Source organism: Equus caballus, chromosome 29, assembly GCF_041296265.1.
Source record: "Equus caballus isolate H_3958 breed thoroughbred chromosome 29, TB-T2T, whole genome shotgun sequence".
NCBI lineage: Eukaryota > Metazoa > Chordata > Mammalia > Perissodactyla > Equidae > Equus > Equus caballus.
The window spans coordinates 29,945,162-29,969,568 of NC_091712.1; the positions used below are offsets into that span (position 1 = coordinate 29,945,162).

The 24,407-nt window shown below is 42.2% G+C and overlaps 2 protein-coding genes across 4 annotated transcripts in view; both read left to right on the forward strand.

The window, feature by feature from the left end:
- CUBN (cubilin) overlaps window positions 1-10,719 on the forward strand; it is a 256,261-nt gene extending 245,542 nt beyond the window's left edge. For both annotated transcript variants that reach the window (XM_070254934.1, XM_023632206.2), the window contains 5 exons: window positions 686-833; window positions 1,733-1,914; window positions 5,526-5,691; window positions 7,159-7,394; window positions 10,298-10,719. In XM_070254934.1, coding sequence (XP_070111035.1) covers window positions 686-833; window positions 1,733-1,914; window positions 5,526-5,691; window positions 7,159-7,394; window positions 10,298-10,405 — 840 coding nt within the window. In that variant the 3' untranslated portion in view covers window positions 10,406-10,719. The remainder of the gene's footprint in view (window positions 1-685; window positions 834-1,732; window positions 1,915-5,525; window positions 5,692-7,158; window positions 7,395-10,297) is intronic.
- Window positions 10,720-17,404: 6,685 nt separating this feature from the next.
- The window catches only part of RSU1 (Ras suppressor protein 1), a 175,952-nt gene continuing 168,949 nt past the window's right edge, over window positions 17,405-24,407 (forward strand). The window contains exons 1-2 of one of the 2 annotated variants that reach the window (XM_005606904.4): window positions 17,405-17,659; window positions 17,907-18,018. In XM_005606904.4, the coding sequence (XP_005606961.1) occupies window positions 17,910-18,018 (109 nt within the window). In that variant the 5' untranslated portion in view covers window positions 17,405-17,659; window positions 17,907-17,909. 2 annotated transcript variants of the gene reach the window in all.

The following is a 24,407-nucleotide window of genomic DNA, read 5'->3' on the forward strand; positions in this document are numbered from 1 at the left end:
GAGACTTGTGGGTAGAAGCACACATCAGTAACAGGAGTTTGCAAGCAGGGGTAGGAAGTGGGCCTTCAGCAGATGCCCCAGAACTGCAGGTGTTAGAGGCATACCCGTAAGTGAGAGGCAGCAAATGTCCTGACTTTGGTGTGGGTTGTTTTCATGCAAGGATTGGCAGGCGTCAGACTGCGTTTATCTCAGTCTCTTGAGAGCGATGAGGACTGCCCAAGTTTTGCAAAGGGAAACAGGCCCCTCATTACAGGCGCTGGCTGCCTTGCAGGATTCACAGTAGTTCAAAGGTCTGGTTAGATTTGCTAAGGGGTGGCGAGGGCAAGGAGCAGTGTGGGTTACTTCAGGACTACGGAGAAGCCCCAGGAGATCTACCATGAGCCGGACAGCCCGGGCGTGCTCAGAGTAATGGCACAGGCCTTGGCTATGGAGCGGCATCGAGAGGGGAAGAGGTCTCGTAGTTTCAGCAGAAACTTGGCCTCCCCCCATCTCGCCCCTCAGGGAATGTGAGACATTTGTGGTTTCCAGGACCAAGGTGAGTCTTGTTGCAGAGTGCCTCAAACACTATAACTAGTTTCCATGGCTGGATATTTAAGCCATACTTTTATGTGCAGTTTAATTTCTGTTATGGCCTTTTCTCTTTTCAATCTAAATCTAATGTGACCTGGCTTCCATTTCGTTTCAGAGCAATGGAAATCTAGGAATTCAGTTCTGTGGCAGAAATGCGTCCACGGCACCCACGTTTTATTCTTCCATGACTACTGCAATTGTCATTTTCAAATCTGAAGCATTTAGCAGAAACTCAAGAGTGGGTTTCACCTATCAGATTGCAGGTGAGCCCTGGAACTGTACTTATTCAGAAAAACTGCCGCCATGATAATCACTGCCAGAATTGACTCCTGTGAGTAACAGAAACCACACCCCTGTGAGGTAGGACTCTTCACAAGAAACCAGGCCCAATTTAGCAAATCACTAACGCTGGTTTCTAAAGAGGTAAAGTGACTATAATATGAATTAAAATGTTTAGAATGCCAGCATATTCTTCAAAGTTCATGTAGGTAATTTAAAAATATACCAGTTTTTTGATTAATTATCCACTTGACCATATATAGAAATCACTAGATCTTAGGAAATTATTTTGTAAAAACCAAGAAGCCTTAACAGGTTATTTGATTACTGTAACTGAGAAGTTTATTTCCAGAGAACACTTTACTTAATGTACATTTTGAACTTAACACTATACCTGGCTTTGATGAAAACAAAAAAAAAATGAATACTTTGGTTTTTTACCAAAAATGGTAAAGAACAACAATTTGCCAGTTCTCTCAGAATAAATAATACACCAAGGGATTCAAAGGGAAATCCTCATACAAAACTCTGTCTTGGAGTTAGAGACTTTATGTCTGAAAAAGTCTGAATGTCAGCCAACTGCACCTTAATGTGACAAGAAAAGTGCAGAGAATGCTAGAATATTCATCTTCGAAGGAGAGGGCTCATATTTCCTATTTCACCTGGGGATTTTCTGTTGAGACACTGCCCTGTGTTTGCTGTACGTGCCATTCCCTGCACCTCTGGGGATCCCAGTTACCTCAAAAGTAAATGAAGAGGCTGGATTAGCTTTTTTCTAAAGTTAGCTTAAATGTAATAATCTTTCTGAATTAGTCCTGTCAAGCTGAAAGAGCACTAAATATTGGGATGCATACATTAATCATGAACTTTTTTTTTCTCTAAGGTTGCAACAGAGAATACAACAAGGCATTTGGCAATCTGAAGAGTCCCGGATGGCCGGATAATTATAACGATAACATGGATTGCACTGTTATTCTCAGAGCCCCACAGAACCACACGATTTCCCTCTTCTTTCATTCATTTGGAATAGAGGACTCAAGCGAATGTAGACATGATTTCTTGGAGGTAACATGCTTTTGACGATCATGTAAATGAATTATTTAAAAGATAATGGATCACTTAAGATTTCTTACCTTTTTTTCTACTACTGCTAATCATCTATCCCTTACTCAATTCATTATTCATTATTCTTTAATAACATAAATATGTAGCAAGCATCTTCTAGGTCCAGGCACCAGAAATCCAATAAGGAACAAGGCATATTCAGGATCTCCAGGGGCTCATAGTCCAATGGGAAAGACAGACAGGAAATAGTCAATTTGCACACATTGTGGAAAGGACTAACAGTCAGCATGGTTAGGGACACCTAATTCAGTTTGGGGACAGAGAAGGCCTCTTGAGGGAGGTGATGTGTGAGTTCACACTGGAAGGAGCAGAGGGACATCCAAGTGCAAAGTGTTTATTTTGAAGATGGACAATGGCACTGACTTTAAGAAGTGTGCTTTGTGTGGAGATAAACATGAAACTAAATGATACTAAATCGTGTAATTTCCCTGATGGCCACAGTAAGTTTGGGGCATCTTCAGTATTCTCTAAGGAGAGTGTTTCCTTGACCTGGTGGTCTGTAGAGGTAGGAGGAATGCTCTGTTCCTTCCTCCTCAACCACCACTAGACACTAATTTGAACAAAGAAGCAACTCTGCAGTCTGCACATCCCCTACCCACCTACTCTCCAGTCCTTCTCCCCAAACCCACCAAGAGAGAAACTCCTCATGCTTGAAGCAAGCAGGGCCATGCTCCTCCAGCCCAGCGCTTGCACCTTTGTGATCCTCCAGTACCACCAGAAGAGCTTCCTCTGGTCCTTTCTGCGCAACATCACCTCCATTGTTTAAGTGAGAAGGACTATTATGTTATTGTTCACAAGAAGATGTTCTGAATGAGCCCATAACCGATGCAGGTGGTGTATGGAGCTCAGTGCCTATGTTTTGCCACAAAACCCCGAGCTCCCTGGGGTGTCCTTTGCAAACTCTGTTGGAAATATATTCATTCTTAGAAAATAAACTGAGGTGCAACGTAAGACTTGTATCTACAAAGATGCTGAATTCCTCTGTGAATTGAACTTGAATTTAGATCTAGCCTGAAGCTCTGTAAATGGGCTTTGTTTCGTGTACACAAGAGTCTTCGGTAGGGTTTCCAAAAAGTTCATTTGCTCCTCTACACCTGTTACGGAGTTTTAGTATCCTGGGGAGCCCTCCTCTATAGAATTAATCTAAGACCTTTGTTAATGAATATTCTCAGCCTATCGTGTAACAAGTACTTGGAGGAAGCACATGCCTTTTCCTTGGAGGGTACTTGCCATGGCAGGAAACTGGGAGGAGATGGATGTAGCAAGGAGGAAAGGAGGAAAGAAATACAGTATTGTCTGTATGAACCAGGGTAGTAAACTCAAACATCTGTACCTCACCCACCACGGAGTCTGAACATTCACCTGAAGTGTAAAGCAGAAACAAGGGCAGAGTGGGATATGCAGAAAGGATGGACTAACCCCCCATCAGTTCAGAGTCACACTGCAGCTGCTCTCGGTTCGCCTGAAGCCTGAGCTGACCGTTATTAACTGGAGTTAACGTTTGCCATTTGCCTCTGGATCTGGGAAGTACAGGCTAGCTCTCCAGCATGGGAGGGCGGGAACTCCTCCTCCTCACTGCCCTACCTTCTTCCATAGAAATGGGTCTGAAACTTCCTGTCCAATAAGCAAAGACAGGAAACTGCAACTCAGGCCCATAAAGTGCAGCTGCGTCTGGTTTTCGGCGGGAAGGTTGTGGTGATGGTTTATTGGCAGCCATCCCAGCAAGCCTCAGCATTCCATTCATGTTAACTATGGTGGAAATGGAAATTTCTTACTGAGGATTCTGACTATGTTACCACCAAGTGAAGGCCACGCTCTGGATTACATCTGGAATCTGCATTTGAGTTCAGTGACTTCACCTCCCCTTTCAGGATCCTCTGAAGTCCCAGAGATGTCTACTGATCTCACTGTCCCCTTCCTCCTGGGAAGAGAGAAATGAATAGGACAAGTCATTAGCACATTCAGTGGGAATTCATATCTCACGCCTCCTCTCAGAGCATCAGCTTTCTTTTTTTTTATTGCAATAACATTGGATTGTAACATTATATAGCTTTCAGATGTACATCGTAATATATTTCGAATTCTGTGTAGATTACATCATGTTCACCACCGGAAAACTAATTATAGTCCATCACCACACATGTGAGCCTAATCACCCCTTTTGCCCGCCCTCCTCCTCCCTTCCCCCATGGTAACCACAAATCCAATCTCTGTTGCTATGTGTTTGTTTGTCATTGTTTTTATCTTCTTTTTATGAATGACATCATATGGTATTTGACTTTCTCCCTCTGACTTATTTCACTTAGCATAATACCCTCAAGGTCCATCCATATTGTCACAAATGGCCGGATTTCATCATTTCTCATGGCTGAGTACTATTCCATTGTGTATATATACCTCATCTTCTTTATCCATTCGTCCCGTGATGGGCACCTTGGTAGAGCATCAGCTTTCTAAAGAGGGCCCAGAGTCAAGAATATAGTGGTGGTAGGTCAAGCCCTCCAGCATTCTTGAATATGGCAGCCCTCTCTGCTGACTGGTAGACAACCTGGCTACTCCATCCATGGTAAGGTCATTTTGTTTAAACACTTAGTAGAATAATCAAAAAAACACCAGCAAGGCATTATTTTCTCCCACTGACTACTAAATAGACCTGAAAGGAATCTCTCCGGATCAACACCTCCCAACAAGACTAGCCATTGCACCTCTGAAGAAACTCTATGACTCAAGACAACTAGCAAAAAACAGATGTTAAACTATGAAACTATAAAGAGAATGGAGGACTTTCCAAGTTTTTGAATCCATGTATCAGTAAAATCAGCACTCACACCTGACAAGCTGGTTCCACCTCCATGTAGCCTGGGTGACATTTCTCTAACACTCCTCAAGAGTGCTCCTTGGAGTAGGGCTGGTTGTGAATGCCTAGTAAGAACACCAACAGAATGTGGTTGAGTTCACAGTGTGGTTACCCACACTCACACTGACTCATTTCCTGTTTTTATATCTGTCTACTCCAGCCAGTGAACTAATAAAATTCTATGGTGCTTTAGAATGTGTTCGTAAAACATATCTAACAGAAATGTTATAGATTTATTGAGTTATGTGTTTTTCTCATACAGAAATTTGTTTTGAACTTTATTATATTTTGTACATTGACTGTTTTTTTCATGGCCCCTTTATAGCCAACCAATTTTCACTGGGAAAAAACATACACACACACAGAACAATGAGTAAAGTATTACAGAGTTGACTGGAAACAGAGCAAGCAATATCCCCTCTCTCCCTGCATCTTTTTAAAATTCACAGATATCTCTGAACGCAAAGATAAGTATTTTTTGATCTACACATTGAATGTTTCTCTCCTTTGCAAGTGAAGATGACTTCTGGGTGAATTTTCAGAAAACCTTTCATTCTTAAGTACGTAAAAAGACAGAGCTTTTCCCAGAAAAGGTGTCATTCAAATGGTTTCATGTCTTAATGTATAGCAATGATAAGTCAAAGAAGACAGTATTATATGCTTAAGTATAATAATTAATGACTCATTTTTAAAGGTAAGAAATGGAAGCTTTAGCAGTGCACCATTACTCGGCACGTATTGTGGAACTCTGCTGCCAAATCCGGTCTTCTCTCAGAATAATGAGCTATACCTACGATTTAAGAGTGACAGTGCAACTTCCAGCCATGGATATGAAATTGTCTGGACCTCGTCACCCTCTGGTAAGACATGTGCCCTCTGTAAGGGAAAGTCATGTAGGTGAGAAAAATATAAGGTGTCTAATAGAAAAGTGACCTCATATTTTTAGTCATCTGTGTACTTGATCATTTTCTGATAAAACAGAGATTTTTAGCAAAGTACAGAAATTCTTTTTAATTCTACTTTTACTCATTATTTCTATATATTACTATATATTAAAGAATATAGATTTACATATAAAGCATAAATAAAGTATAAAGATTTAAAAATTCCTTTATGAATTCTGATTTTGTCATATTTTTAACTTTTCTTTCACCATCAAGGTCGTTCTCTGAGAATTAAAAAAAAAAATTACCAAAAGGCCAAATTCCCACACATACTTATGTATACATAAGCTGCTATCCTCTTTGAGTCCCTGTCATTTCTTGGCAGTCTTGGAAATTAATTGCTTTTCCAGGGTAGTAAGTATCATTCTGCATTTTTGGTTGGTTGTTTATCAAATAACTGAAGGAAATTTGTCATGAGGAGAAATACCTTTATGAAATATCCCCCCAATATCTAAAAACTTTCAAAGTGAGGATAAAAATGGCTCATTTGAAATATACTGAGGGACAAGAAAAGGGTTCTATCTAGTCAATTATAGATAATGAAATCTTGGCACCTAACGATGCTCCAAGATGATCTCCGATGCCCTAATTTCACAGATGAGGAAATAAAACACCAGGATTAATGAGTTTCCCAAAATGCACACCAAGATTGTGGCAGAGGCAGGACTAGACCTCCAGCGGTCAGACTCCCAGTCCCATGCTTTTTATTGATGGCATGCAGTTTCTTCCTGTGTGGACCAGATTGGGATCCCTGGGACTATCTGGTCTGAATAATGATAGCTTTAGTATACAAATTAACAGGTTGAACAAATTAGCACTGATACTTAAAGAGCTTTGCCTTTGAGTATGTCAGTCTTGAAACTGTCAGTTATAAGCCTGGTGAAGTCACTTTTAGACTAAAGTAATCACTGCCAAAAACCTACAATAACCCACTCTCTCAGTTCAGCCCTGGAATTTCACTTTTCATGTTACTTCACCCACATCATCACCAACTCACTGCACATGGAGAGCTCTGCACCATCAAAAGGACATGGCAGCTTTAATTACTCTCTCCTACAGATGCTTTATCAAGTTCTTGGTTTTCCCATTGTGTTCTCAACCCACTATTTTCAAAGAGCAGGCCTGGAGGAAGTTGTTCCTGAGTCATGATGTGCAGGGAAAGGAATCTATGGGGGGGAAGGAGGGAGGACGGGGGGTCGAGGTGGTGAGGGGCGATGTAGCCCAAAGAAGGAACTGGAAAAGGGTTTCCACCTCCCTATTCTTACAGAGGGTCTCAGCACCTTAAGAAAATAACAACCGTCTTATTTCCTTACAAATGCACTAAAGTACACGGGATGGTTTCTACTTGGTTGACTCAAACTTCCCGACATTGTTTCCTTGCAGGCTGTGGCGGAACCCTTTATGGAGACAGGGGCTCGGTCACCAGCCCTGGCTACCCCGGCACGTACCCAAACAACACTCACTGCGAATGGGCCCTCATTGCTCCTGCGGGAAGACCTGTTACCGTCAGCTTTCCCTTTATCAGCATTGACGATCCTGGAGACTGCGTCCAGAACTCTCTCTTACTCTATGATGGACCGGATGCTAATTCTCCATCCTCTGGACCATACTGTGGTGCAGTGAGTACAACAAACATTTTAACATTCCCATTTATTATTTTTAAATAATGAAAGTAACAATATACCCTTTAAAAGGCAGACACATGCAAAGCACAAAGCACAACGTACTTTTACAAATTCGGTACAATTTCTGACTTTCTCTATTTTGGGTGCTCGAGTGCCACCTAGTGGGCACTGCATTAAATTAACGGTAATAGTTACAAACTGGACTTTGCATCAATCACCTAAGCGGTTTCTTGCATTACAGACTTCCAATCCCTGCTCACACCCACTGAATCAGAATTTCTGGGGGAGGAGCCGTGGCACGTTGTTTTTTTAAAAGCTCCGCATGTGGTTTCAGTGGTTGAATACCCATGTTTATTTCCACGTGATTAGAAAAGTTGGACACCTGGCTTCATTTCATCTACTTTTGCTGAAAATTATGGGAATTCTTTTAAGAAACACACAAGGATTGGTCTGGTGACCAGTAGTGTGATTGTTTTTGTAAAGTTCTGATGGACCAGATCTCCCCTAAACATCAAGTTGGAATTCAGACATTGCCTCAGTATTGTTCGCATCTGCCCTTTCGTTCTACCTGAAAGTAGATACGGGCAGAGTTTTCAAGTAAGGGAGATGCGACTGCTGATGAGAGGTCCCTGTTCCTACTGTTCTGCTCTTTACTCACTTATGCTTTCTGATCAAACTGGACAGAGCAATACATCCACTGGAAATCTAGAAAGTTTTTGTAAAGTCTGACACTGTAAAATTGATCAATTTTATTTTCAGAAATATCAGAAAATAGATAACTTTTTCAAAACCGTGGGAATTCTCCCAGGTATTCTTCAAAACACCTTTCTTTGAATATGTTTGCATATACACACACATATTCTATAGTGTTTTGTCGTTTTTGCCACTTACGGACATATTATTAACGTCTTACCATATCAATAAAAACACTGGTGTATTATATTTAATCATTGTGTTTCATAGATAGGGCCTAATTTATTTAACGAAGTCCTTCTGGTTTATAGATAACACTCTCTGGTAGCTACATCCTTATAGACAGAGTTAATTACTTGTGGAGAAATTTTGGTTGCCTGACCAGTAGATACTGTATCACTGTTATTCACAGGGGGCCCACAGAAAAAAGACCCCAGTAAGTGTGTCACACCAGATTTAGAACCTGACTAGGTCTTAGACATTTAGTTGAAATCTGTAAACATTTCAAAAGGGAGGAAAAGAGACCATTTTAATAATACCATTAGTTTATCTTTGTATGGCTTTTTTTTTTGGTTTTCAGTGACTTTCAAACATACAACCCCATTTGATCCCCATAGTGACAATCCTGTGAGCTAGAAAAAACAAGGATAACCTGGACTTTGCAGATGAAAGAAAACAGGCACTGAGAGAAGAACTTACTGCCATTTAAGCCAATATCACATTAAATCGAAGTCTATAACTGGCTATGTCAGTTTTTCTAAACTGTTGGTGTTTACATTATTTTCCCAGTTGTACATTTTCTTTTATAAATGTGGACATAGTTTCAAGTGTAATTATTTTCCTTTTTAGATTAAAGATTCTACCACCTTACTTAGTATTTTAAGTCCAATAAAGTCAGTTTACTTGCAGAGTGATGGTGGAAGTCGCTCCTTAGATTGCTAATCAAACAATGATTTGAAGATGTTTACTTTTGTGATATGCTAAATATCACTGTTCAGGGGGAAGTCCTCTATCACTCTCAGTTACAGAATCTGAACTTCTAGAAACATGAGAGAATAACGGGAAAAATAAGGAGGATCAAAGCAGAGTTTAAAACTTTGGTTAACTCTCTGCAATAGTTTGTCAACATAGAATAACAAGTGGAAATTTGGGAGCGGATTAAAATGGAAGGAAAAAGCGCACGACCAGGGAATAGACAATATTGTGTATACCTTGATATACCTCTTAGGAAAAAAGCCTTCTGTGCTGCACTCACTTGAATAATCTTCTGTCTTGGAAATGCATCTGTGTTGTGATGACTCTTGGGTAGGCCCGCGGCAGTGGACCCTGCAGAGGAGCAGAATCACCAAGTGCAACCTTGACCTGGGGTGGCTGCGCCCTGCCTCCAGGACGACCTCATCCTACTGTGTATTTTGCTGACTGATTTGGTTCCAAGTTCGCCTCCTCCCATTAGAATGTTGGCTTTATGGGAGCAGAGCTTTTTGTCTGTTTGGCTGATTTTTTTATATCCTTAGTGCTAAAAATAATACCTGCGACATGAAAGTCTCTTGATAAATATTTGTTAATAAATGATTAGGAAATGAGAGAAAACTGAGCCCCATTTCCCTGTCCCCTACCACACACACATAAAATACACATCGTTCCACAGAAGGGACATGGAAGTAAATCCCCAAAGGAAGCTACAGATGTGAAGGGGGAAAAGTAGTCTACTTTACTCATATGATCATTTTAGTTGCAAATGGAAGTATGCATTTCCATCAAAAAAATTAAAATTTCAGTAAGAACTTGGATTGAAAATCCCATTTTTAATGACAGTTTTATTGAGATATAACCCATTACCATATAATTCATCTTCCTGAAGTGTACAATTCACTAATTTTTAGTAGATTCAAAGTTGTCTAGCCATCGTCGCCACATCAATTTTAGGACATTTTCATTACCCCCAAAAGAAACCCTGGATTCATTAGCAGTGACTTCCCATAGCCTCTCAACCCCCCCACCCCCAGCAATATTCTTGTGTGAAGTATCCACATTAATTCATAGCAAGATTACTTCCAGAAATATATGTAGGTTTACTCTAAATTCTATACAGCTTCTTTATGTAGTACTTTTTTACTATGCTAACATTTGTAGAAAAATGTTAAAATTTGTGAAAAATATAATTTGTTACATCTTTTCTTTTTTCTTCTTTTTTGCAATTTTAGGACTCTAATGTAGCTCCCTTTGTGGCCTCCTCGAATCGGGTCTTCATAAAATTTCATGCAGAGTATGCAGTGCGCCCGTCAGCAATCCGATTAATTTGGGACAGTTAAATTCCAGCATCTTGACACATGACCCCTGCCTGTGCCACTGAGGATAATTTGAACTTTTACATTTTTCACCAAAATATGTGTGGAATCAATATTTGTATGTATTTTTTTGAATGTAGAATGCAGCCTCTTTAGTCTTAGCTGTCCATGTCATCCTCACTTCTAATATTTTGAGCTGAAAAATTTCAAGAACTCCTTAAAGAGTTGGAAATGATTATGGCATATGCGATGTAAATTTTCCAGAGTGAACGATAAAAGAGAAGTCTGATTTTGACTGTGAATGTCAAATTATGCATAATAAACGTTATTGAATTGTACACAATGATGCTGTATTAATTTTTCACACATTAAAATTTAGTCTTTCACTATGAAATACAAATAAATTTTCAGGTTGAATTTTTACGTTTTGATGCAGTACGTAAATCCTTCAGGAAAGGAGTTCCGGAGCCAAGCTGCTCCGATGGAATTCAGTTCTACTAATTAAGTGTTTATTTAACTTCTCTGTGCCTCAGTTTCCGTAAGCACCACTGTTATCTATTCCTAGTTTAACAACACAAGATGTGAAGTTATAAATAGTTGAGCAATGCTTTTATAAAGTTTTCTGCTGCCTTCAACAAAGCAAGAGACTTTATGTTAAATATGCAAAGTTGTCTTATTAAGAACGTGGGACACGTGAACGAAAGAAGCTATGGAATGTGTGACTTCATCTTACTCTAATACTCAAATGCCAGAGAAATTATTTCTGCACAGAGTATAGAGCCACATAAATATGACATTCTCACCTTAAAAATTCCTGCTTCCTTTAACTCTGTAGGATGGATAGATACATCAACTTTATGGACGACACACTATCGGAAAGAAAACTGAATGTAATGAATAACACCTTCAAACCAGAAGGTTTTGACAAGCTGGAACAATGGACTGAAACTATTAAGATGAAATTTAATGGGAATAGAGGGAGGATCTTGCTCTTTTCTCTAAAAATGAGTCATGAAGATGTAGAATATGGAGAAAGTTTAACAATAACATGTGAAATGACATAGGAGTTTTATCTGAAAACAAGATTAACACATGCAGCCATCAAACAATAAAAGAGGATTTGATCTTAGATGGCATCATGAGAGTAATGGTATCGACACGAGTCATTTTCAGTCAGAGAGACCTGCTTTCCTAGGAGGCATATTAGAATATCGAGGAGGTGTGTATACCGGGTTGAAGAAAGCATAATCAATATTATTGTGTGATTTTAACATTGAATACTTAAAAAAGGAAAAAAGAATATTTTCTCCCATTCTGTAGGTTGCTTTTTCAATCTATTGATGGTTTACTTTGCTGTGCAGAAGCTCTTTAGTTAAATGTAGTCCCACTTGTTTCTTTCAGTTTTTGTCGCCTGTGCTCTTGGTGACTTCTCCAAGAAGACCTTGCCAAGACTGATATCAAGGTTCTTTGTCTCTATGTTTTCCTCTAGGAGTTTTACAGTTTCAGGACTTACATTTAAGTCTTTGATCTATTTTGAGCTAATTTTTGTGAGTGGTATAAGATAGAGGTCCAGTTTCATTCTCTTGTGTGGGAATATCCAGTTTTCCCAACACCACTTATTGAAGAAACTATCCTTTCCCCACTGTGTGTTCTTGGCACCCTTGTCAAAAATTAGTTGACCGTATTTGTGGAGGTTAATGTCTGGGCTCTTTATTTTGTTCCACTGATCTATGTGCCTGGTTTTATGCCAGTACTACACTGTCTGGATTACTATTGCTTTGTAACATAGCTTGATATCAGGAAGCGTGATGCCTCCAGCTTTGTTCTTCTTTCTAAGATTGCTTTGGCTAGGCGGGGTCTTTTTTGGTTCCAAACAAATTTGGGGATTGTTTTTTCTATTTCTATGAAAACTGCCATTGGAATGCTGATAGGAAATGCATTGAATCTGTAGATTGCTTTGGGTAGTATGGATATTTTCACACAATATTAATTCTTCTGATCCAAGAACATGAGTTATCTCTCTGTTTGTCTTCTTCAATCTCTTGGATTAATGTTTTATAGTTTTCGGTGTACAAGTCTTTCACCTCCTTGGTTAAATTTATTCCTAAGTATTTTGATGCAATTGTAATTGTAATTGCTTTCTTAATGTCTCTTTCAGACAGTTCATTGTTACTGTACAGAAACGCGACTGATTTCTGTATGTTGATTTCATATCCTGCTACTTTACTGAATTCATTTATTATAACAGGTTTTTTTTAGTGGAGGCTTTAGGGTTTTCTGTATATGAGGCCCATCTCATTTCTTCTGGTTCTGCTTTACATTTACTTCACTCATTTACGAATGTTTCTTGAGCATCGACTATGTGACAGGTACAGAGCATACTGAGGATAAACCAGTGAACAAGACAGCCATACACTCCGTCAACTGATGTCTCCCTCTTGCGAACAGCCTGCTTCCCAGCTCCATGTTGCCTGACTTCGTGAGCCAGTCCTGAGACAAAATCCTCAATTTCCTTATCTGGTGAAACTTACATTAAGCCAACTTCCCAGATCTAGGGGCTAAGTGGTAATTTCCTGCTCCCAGATCGCGTCACCATGAAGCTCCATTGTTAGCAATCAGACCCCTGGACAGAGCTAACAATCAACTAGTCCACATTGGTACGGGCATTCTGGCTGTGAAAATATTGAGATACACCAAAATGCTGCTTTCAGGCCATAAGAGGAATCCCAAAGCCATAGTGTAAAATGAATGGATTTGAGGAGTGGGTGAGGGGAGGTCTTACTTGGAAGTCAATGGGAAATGATATTCAACATGGATCTGAAGGAACCTAAAGAAGCACAAATGTAAAGAGAAGGAAATGTCTATTGTCCACAACTGATCATGTACTGAATTGAGAAAGTCTCAAGGTCATGTTCTAACCCCATCCTACTCCGTGTGAGAATGCGAACTTTAGACACCCTACTTGAGAAGGAGAAGGGCAGGGACAAGAGCCAAACCCCAACACCACCTCCTCCCTCCATCCTCCCCATGGTCCAGCAACCCAAGGGTATTAGCATAGAAGGGGGCTGGAGGACCCCGTTCCAGTACCTCCTGGTGGCAATTCTGATTCAATTTTCCTGCTGATACCCATCCCTACATGCTCATAGTCTGCGAATACAGGACAGGAAGGCGGGGGCAGGCTTCTACCCACCTTCTAGTCTCTCTCCCTTCCCCTGTCTCCCTAAACACCTGGACCATAGTAATAAGAATGGTGCTCATGCCTTTTAATCTTCAAGGTTAAGTCTAGTCATCGCTGGCCAGTCACCTCATCTGGCCTCCAGGGAACTGGCTGGGCTAGCTCAGTGCAAGGCCACCACAGGCTCTCTCTGTACCCAGTGGAATATCCTGGCACTTCAGGCATTCTTGTGAAGAATGCCCCAGGGGATGAAGGGGGCCCATGACAGTTTGGGACTTGGAGATGCCCAGGATATGGGTTCTACTTGAAATAATTTCCTATTAAATTTCAACTCCATTTTATGGGAGGAATTTGTTAAAAATCTGCTATGTACTCACATTGGGAGTACTAACATCATTAATTTTATTAAGAAAAATGAGAGTTAATATCCATATAACATTTGCTCTACACCAGGCATTATTCTCATACATCAATCACTGAAATAGAATACTAAGAAGCATCAGCCCCATTTTATAGTTGAGAAAAATGAGGTATGGAAAATTATATAACACTTGAGTGACAGAGCTGTGATTCCAACCTCAGGAACCACCCAAGAGTGCCTCCCATCCGGCCTGAAGGATTAGGTGTGAACTTATTAAATATGACAGTCAAACTATTCTCATAGATCTACTGAAGTTATTAAAAAAAGATTGACACTGTTATATGACCTAGAAAAATTTTTAATGTAATTGCTGTTAGTTCAGTAAAAACTTAGAGATTATACAGTGTCAAAAAATAATGTTAATGGAAGAACGTTTTTTACTTATTGAAACCACAAGTTACCCCATGGCTGTCAATTTAATGGGGAACTTATTGGAAGAAAAATGATATGATAACTGTTGGATATTTGATGAAAAATTTGCTTTTCAAATTTTAATTTGAAAATTTTATTTATATGTCATTAGTAAGTAGTTTATTATAAATACAGTTTAGAAATTAAGAAAGGCATTTTTTTTGCAGGCAAAGATTCACTTTGAGCTAATATCTATTGCCAACTTTCCTCTTTTTTCTTTTTTTTATTTTCTCCTCCCCATAGCCCCAGTGCATAGTTGTACATCACAGTTGTAAGTCCTTCTAGTTCTTCTCTGTGAGCCACCACCACAGTATGGCTCCTGACAGATGAGCGGTGTGGTTCCTTGACCGGGAACTGAATCTGAGCCGCCAAAGTGGTGAGAGCACCGAACTTTAACCACTAGACCATCAGGGCTGGCTGAAAAAAGGCATTTTTTAAATTAATGATTTATGAAATAACTTGTGTAAATTTACCAGTTGTCATAGTCTGGCGTGCCTCATGTGGACCAGGCATCTTCCATGCCCTATCTTTGATCGGCATACTCTGTGAGCCTGGGGGCAGCGGTAGGGCATTCCTCCTAATGGGAAGTATTGAAGGATAGACTCTACGTCAGCACAGAGCACTTGGCAGTGACGCTGTGGCAGGATTTAAGCTCCGTAAATATTGACTTTTCCTTGCAGGACTGGCTACATAATTTGCAGAGCCCAGTGCAAAAGGAAAATGCAGGGCCTCCTGTTAAAAAAATTATTAAACGTTTCAAGCTGGTGACAGCAGAGCATTAAACCAAGTGTGGAGCCCATCTCAGTGTGGAGCTCTGTATAAACTGCACAGGTCACATACTGAGGAAGCTGAGCCTGTTTCCATCTTATAAAAATCTGGAACTCAGGGACACATTTCCTTCAGAATAGCACTAGTAAAAATGAAGAGTATGAGGGAAAAATGATCAGGGAGTGAAAACAAATTTCTGGAAAACAGGAAGCGAATGGAAGCATGCTGACAAATGAAACAGAAGGAAATGGCAGCCCAAAATAATTTCCAGAGAGAAATGCAGCAGAATTGGGAATCGACTTTCCAGGTGTTAGCTGGATGGGGCTGGCAGGTGCAGCGTGAGGAGGTGAGCCCGGAAGTAACAGAACTGTATCAGTGGCTCAGAATTCACTATTTCCCTCCACCAGTGAAGGCAGCCTTGTGATTACATGTGGGTGTAAGACTAGGTGCTCACCTCTAAGGAAATTTAACAAACAGCTCGGGGAATGTTAATACTGACCCAGGAGGAAAGCAAACGTCCACAACAGATGAGGAGAGAAACCACACCAGCTATCTAGAAAAGTCAGCTCAGACTGCATGCTTGAATATGAAAGGACAACCAAGCAGCAGCAGACAGAGGAAGACTTCCAGCAGGATGAATGGGAAAAATCCTAGATAAACACGCATAAAAAGGGACACTTGAGGACACATAGTTTAGCAAACAGACAGAGGTCTAAAAATTGTTATCCTCAGAGATATTTGAGAAAAGAGTGCATTCATGAGACAAAAGCAGGATGCTGTAAAACAAGAAAGAGGACTTAGAAAGTATCTTTTGTTAATAGCCAAAATAATTTTTAAAAATTTAATAGAAGATTTGGAAGATAAAGTTGAGGTAATCACCCAGAACATTTAAGCTAAAGAGACTTTTAAACATGAAAAAATATGTGAGAAGAAAAGATAACTTTAGCAAATTGGCCCAGGAGGCTGCCATCTGACTAACGAGATTTCCAGAAAGAGTGATAGATCAGAGAAAATGGCAGGAAAGAAATTTCAAAGAAATAGCAGAAACCAATTTCCAGGAAGGAAGAGAGAAATGAATCTTCAGCTAAAAAGGACCCAATGAGTGCTGAACAGATTAAATCAAAAAAGACCCCCAAACAGAGATATTATGGTGAAATTTCAGAACATGATGAATAATTTTTTAAAAATCACAAATGCTTCCTAAGAGAAAACAATAGTTCCCTGCAAAGACTGGTGACGACACTGACACACTTCTGGGCATTAGCATTGGAAGCAGAAGTCAGTAGAACCATGCCTTCAAAATTTTAGAGAAATTAATTCTGAACGTAGAATTCCACGCCAGACAAATGAATAAAGGTGTGGGCAAAATAATATTTTAAAACACGTAACTACTCAAAATTTGTGCCTCCTAACCACCGTTTTAAGGAAAGCTACTTGAGAGGTACTCCAGCAAGATGTAGACAAGAAATGTCGGTTTCAACCCAGGAACCAAGTGAAAAGAAAGCACAGATAACCACCCAGCTGGAAGGACAGAAAGAATCAAAACTAGAGCAGTAAGTTAGTGGGTTCCTAAAGTCTTCAAGAAGAACTCATTGCGTTTCAAGCAATGAAGAGGAATGAAAAGCTGCTAGATCTTAGAGATACGGTTATAAAAAAGGAAGAGAGAAGCAGTTAGACGCTCTAGTAAAAAGAAAAAAAAAGAAAATTGTGTAAGGAAATCATCATTCAATAGAAAGCAAACTAAAATATGGCATAATTTTGAGCGCAGTGTAAGAAAAGTCATTTATTTATCCGGGTATATTCGCTTCCTGTGACACAGAGGTCCAGGATGGCGAGCTGGCCGCCGGGGACACACAGACCACCATGGAGTTCTTGTCTTGGAGGAGTTCCTAATATAGCAGGAGGCACAATTGTGGAGAAAGGACTCAGGGTAGCAGCCTCGGGTTAAGTTGAGCCACAATCACAGAAGCAGGACACCCAGAGAAATGTACTCCTACCTTCCCCAGAACCCAACCAAGCTCAGCTACGACCCTTCCTCCGCAGTCTCTCCCCAAACTTCCCGGCTTCCGCCCACAGCACTCTGCGCCTCGACCTAAGAACTGAGCCTGCGCCAACCCTGGTGTTCACGTGCCAACTCCGGTCCAATCGGAATCCCAAATCCGAGGGATTCCAGGGGGACGGACTAACCTCGGGGTGGGGCGGAGTCTCGAGGCCGAGTAACGGACGTGATTGGCCGGCTTCGGGGTGCACATTCTTTTATGGGCGGAGCCTCGCCCCTGGGCCATGTCTAGTAAGCTGTTCTCCTAATTTGGGAAGGGTCGGGTGCGGGCGGGGCGTGGAGCGGCGAGAGGCGCGCTGTGCGCCTGCGCCGAGCGCCGGGACAGGGCGTGTTCCTTGCCCGGGTGCGCGTTTTGCTCAGACCGAGTGTATCTCCTGCCGCTGAAGTGCGCCCTGCGGAAGCCTGTCTCTCCCACGCCCAACCTGTTAGGTGCTGCCCCTCGCGGTGAGTGTGTGTGCCGTTGCATTTGGGGTTGCTTCTCTCCGCGCGTCCGGAGTGGTGCTGGACCCTTCCCACTCCCCTGCCCCCGCCCTGCCCCATCCCCCTCCCTGCACCCGGACCCTGCCCCGCTGATGCCCACTTTCCAGGACCAGGGGAAAAACAGAAAGCGCCAGCCAGGGCGTTCTCTCCTTTCTGTCTCTGCACCCTCCTGGCCGTCGCCCACGTGCTTTGTTGTTGTCATTTGGTACAGATCATGTCCAAGTCCCTGAAAAAGTTGGTGGAGGAGAGCCGGGAGAAGAACCAGCCGGAAGTGGACATGAGTGACCGGGGCATCTCCAACATGCTGGATGTCAACGGCTTGTGTAAGTGCTCGGGCAGGGCGTTCCCCTTGGAGGAGCTGGAAGGGTTTATAAGTTTTCCGAATAACTGCCAGTCGTGGTATGAGAGGCAATGGTTTACATCCCACCCCTGCTTGTAAACACCACTTGTCTAGCGCTTAACTCAGAAAGTTTGCAGTCAGAATTTATCCTGTTCCTACTGGAAAACGGACATGAGAGCCAGGACCAGAACCACGCAGACTGTTGCTGCTGTGTACCTCATCAGATCTCTATGCTGATTTATGGCATTTGGGTGGAATTTCCACACGGTGTACTTAATAGCCACTTTATGTTTTAATTGAAAATCATTTTTGAATCCTTCTTCCGTTCGCCTTGTATAGTCTTTGGCCCTTAAACAAATGCCACACGAAAGTTTTGTGATAAGTATTCTAGTGCCTGGAGTATGTCAAATGTTTCTTGACTCGTTACCTTTTTCTGGGTCTTTATGCCCGTAACTTAGTTCAGGCTTTCGTTATCTCCTCCTTGTGCTATTGTGATGCCTTCCTATCTTTCCCTCTTGCCTCCAGTTTTACTGCTCCTCTAGTTGAGTCGCGGTATTGCTTCAGAGTTATTTTCCTGTAACACACATCTTATTGTGTTACGCTGTCCTTTAGACCAGGGATTGCAAATTCAGATGCCTGCGGGGGCCAGGTGAGGGTGGTTATGAACTTCTTAACAGTGTCCCATCTGTAGGGGCAGCTGCTACACTTGCTACTCAGATCCAAACACGTGTCACCCCCTGGGGATGTTGGTCCAGAGGTGCCAGATTTTCTTTTTTTTAAGAAGCCAAGAATATGGATGAAATTTTCTAATTTTTAGAAGTTGGCAACTAATCCCAATATTTGAAAAATACTTTATAGGTGAAATAAAACACTTCTTCAGGCTGAATGTGGCTTCAGTTTGGACCTTCTCCCTTAAACACTTCTCCTGGTTGTTCATTACCAAGAGGCATGCTCCAGGTTGCTTGGCGTGACACGCAAGTCCTTTCTGAATCAGACCACAACCTACCTTAGCTCCTCTCTCTTCCATGAGTTTGGCGTCCTAGCCATACTGAACCTATTGCCCTTCCTGAACCAGGGCACACTCTTTGGAGTCTTCCTGCCTTTACAAGTATTGTTTCTTCTCACTCCACTCTTGTTCACCTGAAAGCCTTTTACTTTGCCAAGGGTCAGCTCAGACATCACAGCCTATGTGAAGCCTTCTCTGTATCAAGCTAGCATAGTCGCTCCCTTCTCTGAAGTTGGACGTGCCTTGCGTCGTGACTCTGGTTACATAGGATTGTAATGTGTTCTTAATCTAAACATCTCTCTTTCCCCTGGGAGACTAAGGCTGTGCGGTGTTCAAGTTTGCTGCCTTTACCATAGTGCCTGGGGCACAGTGGGTGCTCAAAAATGTTTGGTGAATGAAGGAAAGAATGATGGATTAGGCCTTCGAGTTCATGAGATCAAGACCGGCATGCGATACTGGAAGAGAAGGGGAGATGGTCAAGAGACCCTAAACGAGGATGGATTGCCTGTTAGGCATGGAGGGTGTGGGCTCACATTTACTGTGGATCCATGCTGTGTCCCTGGGACAGAGACTGGGGTTGGTGCTATGGAAGCTTCTTGGCCAAAGCCAAGGGGATGAAAAGCTTAGCCGATTTGCATTTAGTAAGCCAATTTAGGAAGACACCTGCTGTTAAACTTAGCTTTTGTACTAATTAGCATCTCAGCCCCTTGGGCTGTCTTGGTCCTTGCGCTGGTGATGGCTTCTTGGTGGCAGCACCAGAGCGGAGGTCTCTGGTACTGAATCGGGAGTTACGGATTTGGATGTGTCCCCGCGCTGCCCTGCCCAGCTCTGCTGTGGTCGTGATGGTCATTGAGAGTGCTCTGCAACAGAGCAAGAGGATGGCCAGTGGCAGGCGGGAGGCCTGGCTCGGCTGTGCTCTTGGCCCCTGGCTTTCTGCTCTCAGCTCTCTTTTTCTCATAGGGTGGAAGAAAGAGGATGCTTTTAGCAGAGGAACTTTACCCTCGTCAGCTTTGAAGAGGACTCTCTATGTAATGTTTAGAAGTAGGGGGAATGTGGTGTAGCTATTTCAGTTCAGTTGCATTATCTCTTTGAAGCCTCGGCTTTTATTGAAGAAGAAAAGATAGCCACTTGCTTCCCGAAAAAGATGCTTCCGGTGTAGTATTAGGTACTGAAAAGCAAGAGCGTTCTTAAGTTTTCCCAAAGAAGTGGCTGAAGGAAGAGCAACACTTCTTCTTGGGGAGTTCGTGGAAGTGAATGTGGAGATTCCGCCGCCTCTGTATTGTGTGTAAACCCAGAGTGGCTGCTTTCTGCCGTAACTCCCTGACTTGTGCACTTCTGAAATCTGGAGGGTTCCTGGCTGCCTTCTGAAGACCTTTTCTCAATTGGGGCTCATTTATCAGAAGTGCACATAATGCTTACTGTATATATTTTAATTTTTTATTTTATTGTTTACTTTTTAGCTGGGGAAGATTTGCCCTGAGGTAACATCTGTGCCAATCTTCCTCAACTTTGAATGTGGGTTGCTGCCTCACTGTGGCTGCTGACGAGTGGTGTAGGTCTGCGCCTGCGCCTGGAAACTGAACCTGGGCCGTCTAAGCAGAGTGTGCCAAACTTACCCACTAGGCCGTGGGGCTGGCCCCTATTTTAATATTTTACATATTAAAATATTTGACGTGGTTACATTAACTGTAGTATGAGAATTTTCATGTTCCTTTACTTATAAAATTTTAACTGTGATCATGAGGTTTCATGTATTAGTGTCAAGATTAAGTACAAGAGACTAGTCATCTGTGTGGACAGAGAATGGTTATTGCATCTCAAGCTTTCCCTTCATTGTCCTGACTGTTTAATTTCTGAAAACATAAGCCAGAATTAAGTTTGGAAGATAAGAGTGGAAGTTTTGTGCATATTCTAAGCATGTGAAATGTCCGTCTTTCTGCTTGGGAGAGTTGTGTCTTATGAACACAGCACTTTACTTCCTCTGAGACAGTAAATTGCCTTTTAAAAACTTTTTTTCAGTTTAGGTACCAAAAGCTTTCTGATGGGGAGAACTTCCTGGGCTGGGGACACACGGCGGACAGGTTCTCTAGTTTTCGGCCAGTCCAGCCAGATCCTGGATGTGGTCAGATCCTGTCCAGTGAGGCAGAAGAGAACGGTGCTCACGAGCGGGGCCCTTGGAGTTGGATAGACTGGCTTCAGATTCTCCATCCCCTTCTTACCTCTGTGTAGCTTGAGAGAGGCGACTTAACCGTCCTGAGCCTCAAGGTGCGCATCGTTAAGAGGAAGCCTAAGTACCACGTTCTTAGGGCTGGTTTTGTGCTAAGTGCCCTGATGCGTGTCAGCTGCTTGCTCAGCACCGCACCTGGTGCTGATGATGAGCGCACAGTGAAGTTTCGCTATGAACACGAATACCCGCATAGAGCCCCACGAGCCTCGGGAACCAGGTCCAGCCTCGTCCATGGCCTGAACCGAGAAGAGCGTGGTTTGTTAGACTGGCTGAGGCTTTTGTGTCGTATGCTAATATTTTCTTTGTGGCTTATGAGAACCTGGACTGCCTGGCATTTTTGCCTAGGGTTCTTCTTTTTTATTTATTTTTTTATTGAAGTAACCTTGGTTTATAACATAAATTTCGGAGGTACATCATTATATTTCAATTTCTGTGTAGACTACATCATGCTCACCACCCAAAGACTAATTACCATCCACCACCATACACGTGTGCCTAGTCACCCCTTTCCCCTCCTCTCTCCTCTCCTCCCCTCTGTAACCACCAATCTAATCCCTGTATCTATATGTTTGCTTGTTGTTGTTATTGTTGATTTGGATTACTGTTTCTTTGAAATGACTCTTCAGTTTCTTTCTTTTCCTTTGTTTATTTCCTACATGGCATGTAATCCACACACACATTCTGTCTCACAGCATCACTGTCCTGGGTGATAAAGTTGCTTTTGAAGGTCCTGCAGGCAGCCTCCGCTTGACCAGCGTCCCATCAGTAGCCTGGGAGACTTCTGTCATTTCTTTTACTTAAGTCTTCTGTGACTTTTTAATCTCTTCAGGTTTATTGCCCTCTGGGCGGTCAAACCTTTATCAGTTTTCTTTTGTCAGGTTAGACTGAAATATCTTTCAAATAAACCTTAAAACAGAAAAATAACCTGCCTCCGAGGGAGTGGTCTTTCTAAAGGACCATGCAAAATAGTTGACACACAGTCGTGGGTTATCAGGGAGGGCTGTTCCAGAAGCCTTGTGAAGCCTGGAAGTGGTCACCCGGTTGGGCTGTCTTTGGGGGAAAGATAAAAGAGCTGGAAGACTGTGTCTTTTTAGCTTTATTAAGACCTTTTATTTTTTTTACTCCTCCTAAGTTGTGTGTATAGGTCCACCGTTGTGTCTCTAAACGTGCGATATCTTGGCCTGGGAATCTTTTTCCCTTTTCTCTCTCCAGCTCACCTCCTCCCCCGCCTTGTCAATGAACTCTTGTTGAAAGAAGGAATGACTTGTCTATCCACATGACTCCCTTCTTCTGCCACCTCTGAGAAGCTTCCCCAATCCTCAGGGGGTTTTTTTGTTCATTTTTGAGGAAGATCAGCTCTGAGCCAACATCTGCAGCCAATCCTGCACTTTTTCCTGAGGAAGACTGACCCCGAGCTAATATCCATGCCAGTCTTCCTCTGCTTTATATGTGGGATGCCTGTCTCAGCATGGCTTAACAAATGGTGCCATGTCCTCACCCGGGATCCGAACCAGTGAACCCTGGGCTGCCAAAGCGGGACATGCGAACTTAACTGCTGCATCACTGGGCTGGCCCCCCGCAATCTTCAGTTTTAACCCAGCATCCTCTCTGGCCTGGTGTGCACAGCTCTGTTATCTCTGCACTTGGCATTGTGCTTGGGAGAAGTTTATTGAAGGATGCTATTGCTTTTGGTTAAGAATTCAGGTGAGCTAGGGTAGAAAGTGTGGCCCTGGAGAGGGAGCATCCGCTGTCTCTGTTCCACAGACTCCTCCCCACCTTTCCAGAGGGAAAACAGTCTACACCCATGAGGAATGTGCTAGAACTGTTCAGTGTTCAATTTTTGATTTTAGGACAGGGTAAAAACTGAAAATCTTGCATCCAGATAGGAAATAAAAATAAAGAAAAATTGTGACCCCTTTGGTGTCACTGAACTAATAATAACCTTCTGTTATTTTTCCATCATTCCACATTTCAGCTCCAGTCAGCCATGGCTTCTTTCTTGTAAGTAGCTCTTGTGTTACTAGCTGTGTAACCTTAGGCAGGTCACTTAACCTCTCGGTGCCTCAGGTTTCTTGTCTATAACATTAGCTACCTCAGAATTGCTGTGGATTGTAAAGTGCCCAGTACACCATCTGGAGTGTCTTAGTCTGTTTGGGCTGCTGTCACAGAATACTACAGACTGGGTGGCTTATAAACAACAGACATTTATTTCTCACCGTTCTGGAAGCTGGAAGTCCAAGATCAAGGCACTGGCAGATTCCGTGTCTGGTGAAGGCCCACTTCCTGGTTCACAGACAGCATCTTTTTGCTGTGTCCTCAACAAGGAGAGTGGCAGCTCCACCCTCATGATCTCGTCACCCCCCAAAGACCCCACCTCCTCATACCATCACATGGGGATTAGATTTCAATGTGTGAATTTTGGGGGGGACACAGACATTCAGTCTGCAGCATCGCACATTAGTCTTAATATTCACTATTGTTAGTATTTTAAAATCTTTTTTGTCTATGATTGTGTAAAAAATGCAGAACAACGTCTCTTTAGTTGTTGGAATTCTTGGGCATGGCACTTCCCTGGTAGCCTTTGCCTGTGTGTCCCACTGTTTCATCGTCTCTGGGCCCCCAGTGCCTCATTCCTCTCCTGATTCAGAATTCCCGGGTGAAGTTGGATGGGCATGCCCAGTGTGACAGGGTCAGGAGGAGAAACGGTGGCCTCACAGGGCAAGTTCAGAGCCATCGGCAGTGTGGGGAGGTAGCTGGGAGGACAGCAGGGCATGTCACAGGATTTTAGTTGTAACGTGCTTGTGTCTGTTGAGAATGGCAGGAATTAAAAACTTGGCAGTTTTTCAACTAATAATTAAAATACTATATGTCATTCAATAGCTGTTTATTGAATGTATTTTTTTTTATCATGGGCACTATCTAAGGATCTTTCTGGGAGTTTCTACCATATTGAATCTCTAAATTATCCAGTGATAAATTAATATTTGCTGTGTTAAGAAAATTAATGGATCTGAAGCGGTTTTTTACCGTTAGACACCATAACACCCACTGCTTTGCCGTGATAGCCAGCTCTTAATTGCAGTAGTTGGTGCTAGAATTGATGTGGATAATAGTTGAAAACCAGACCCTGTATTCTTTC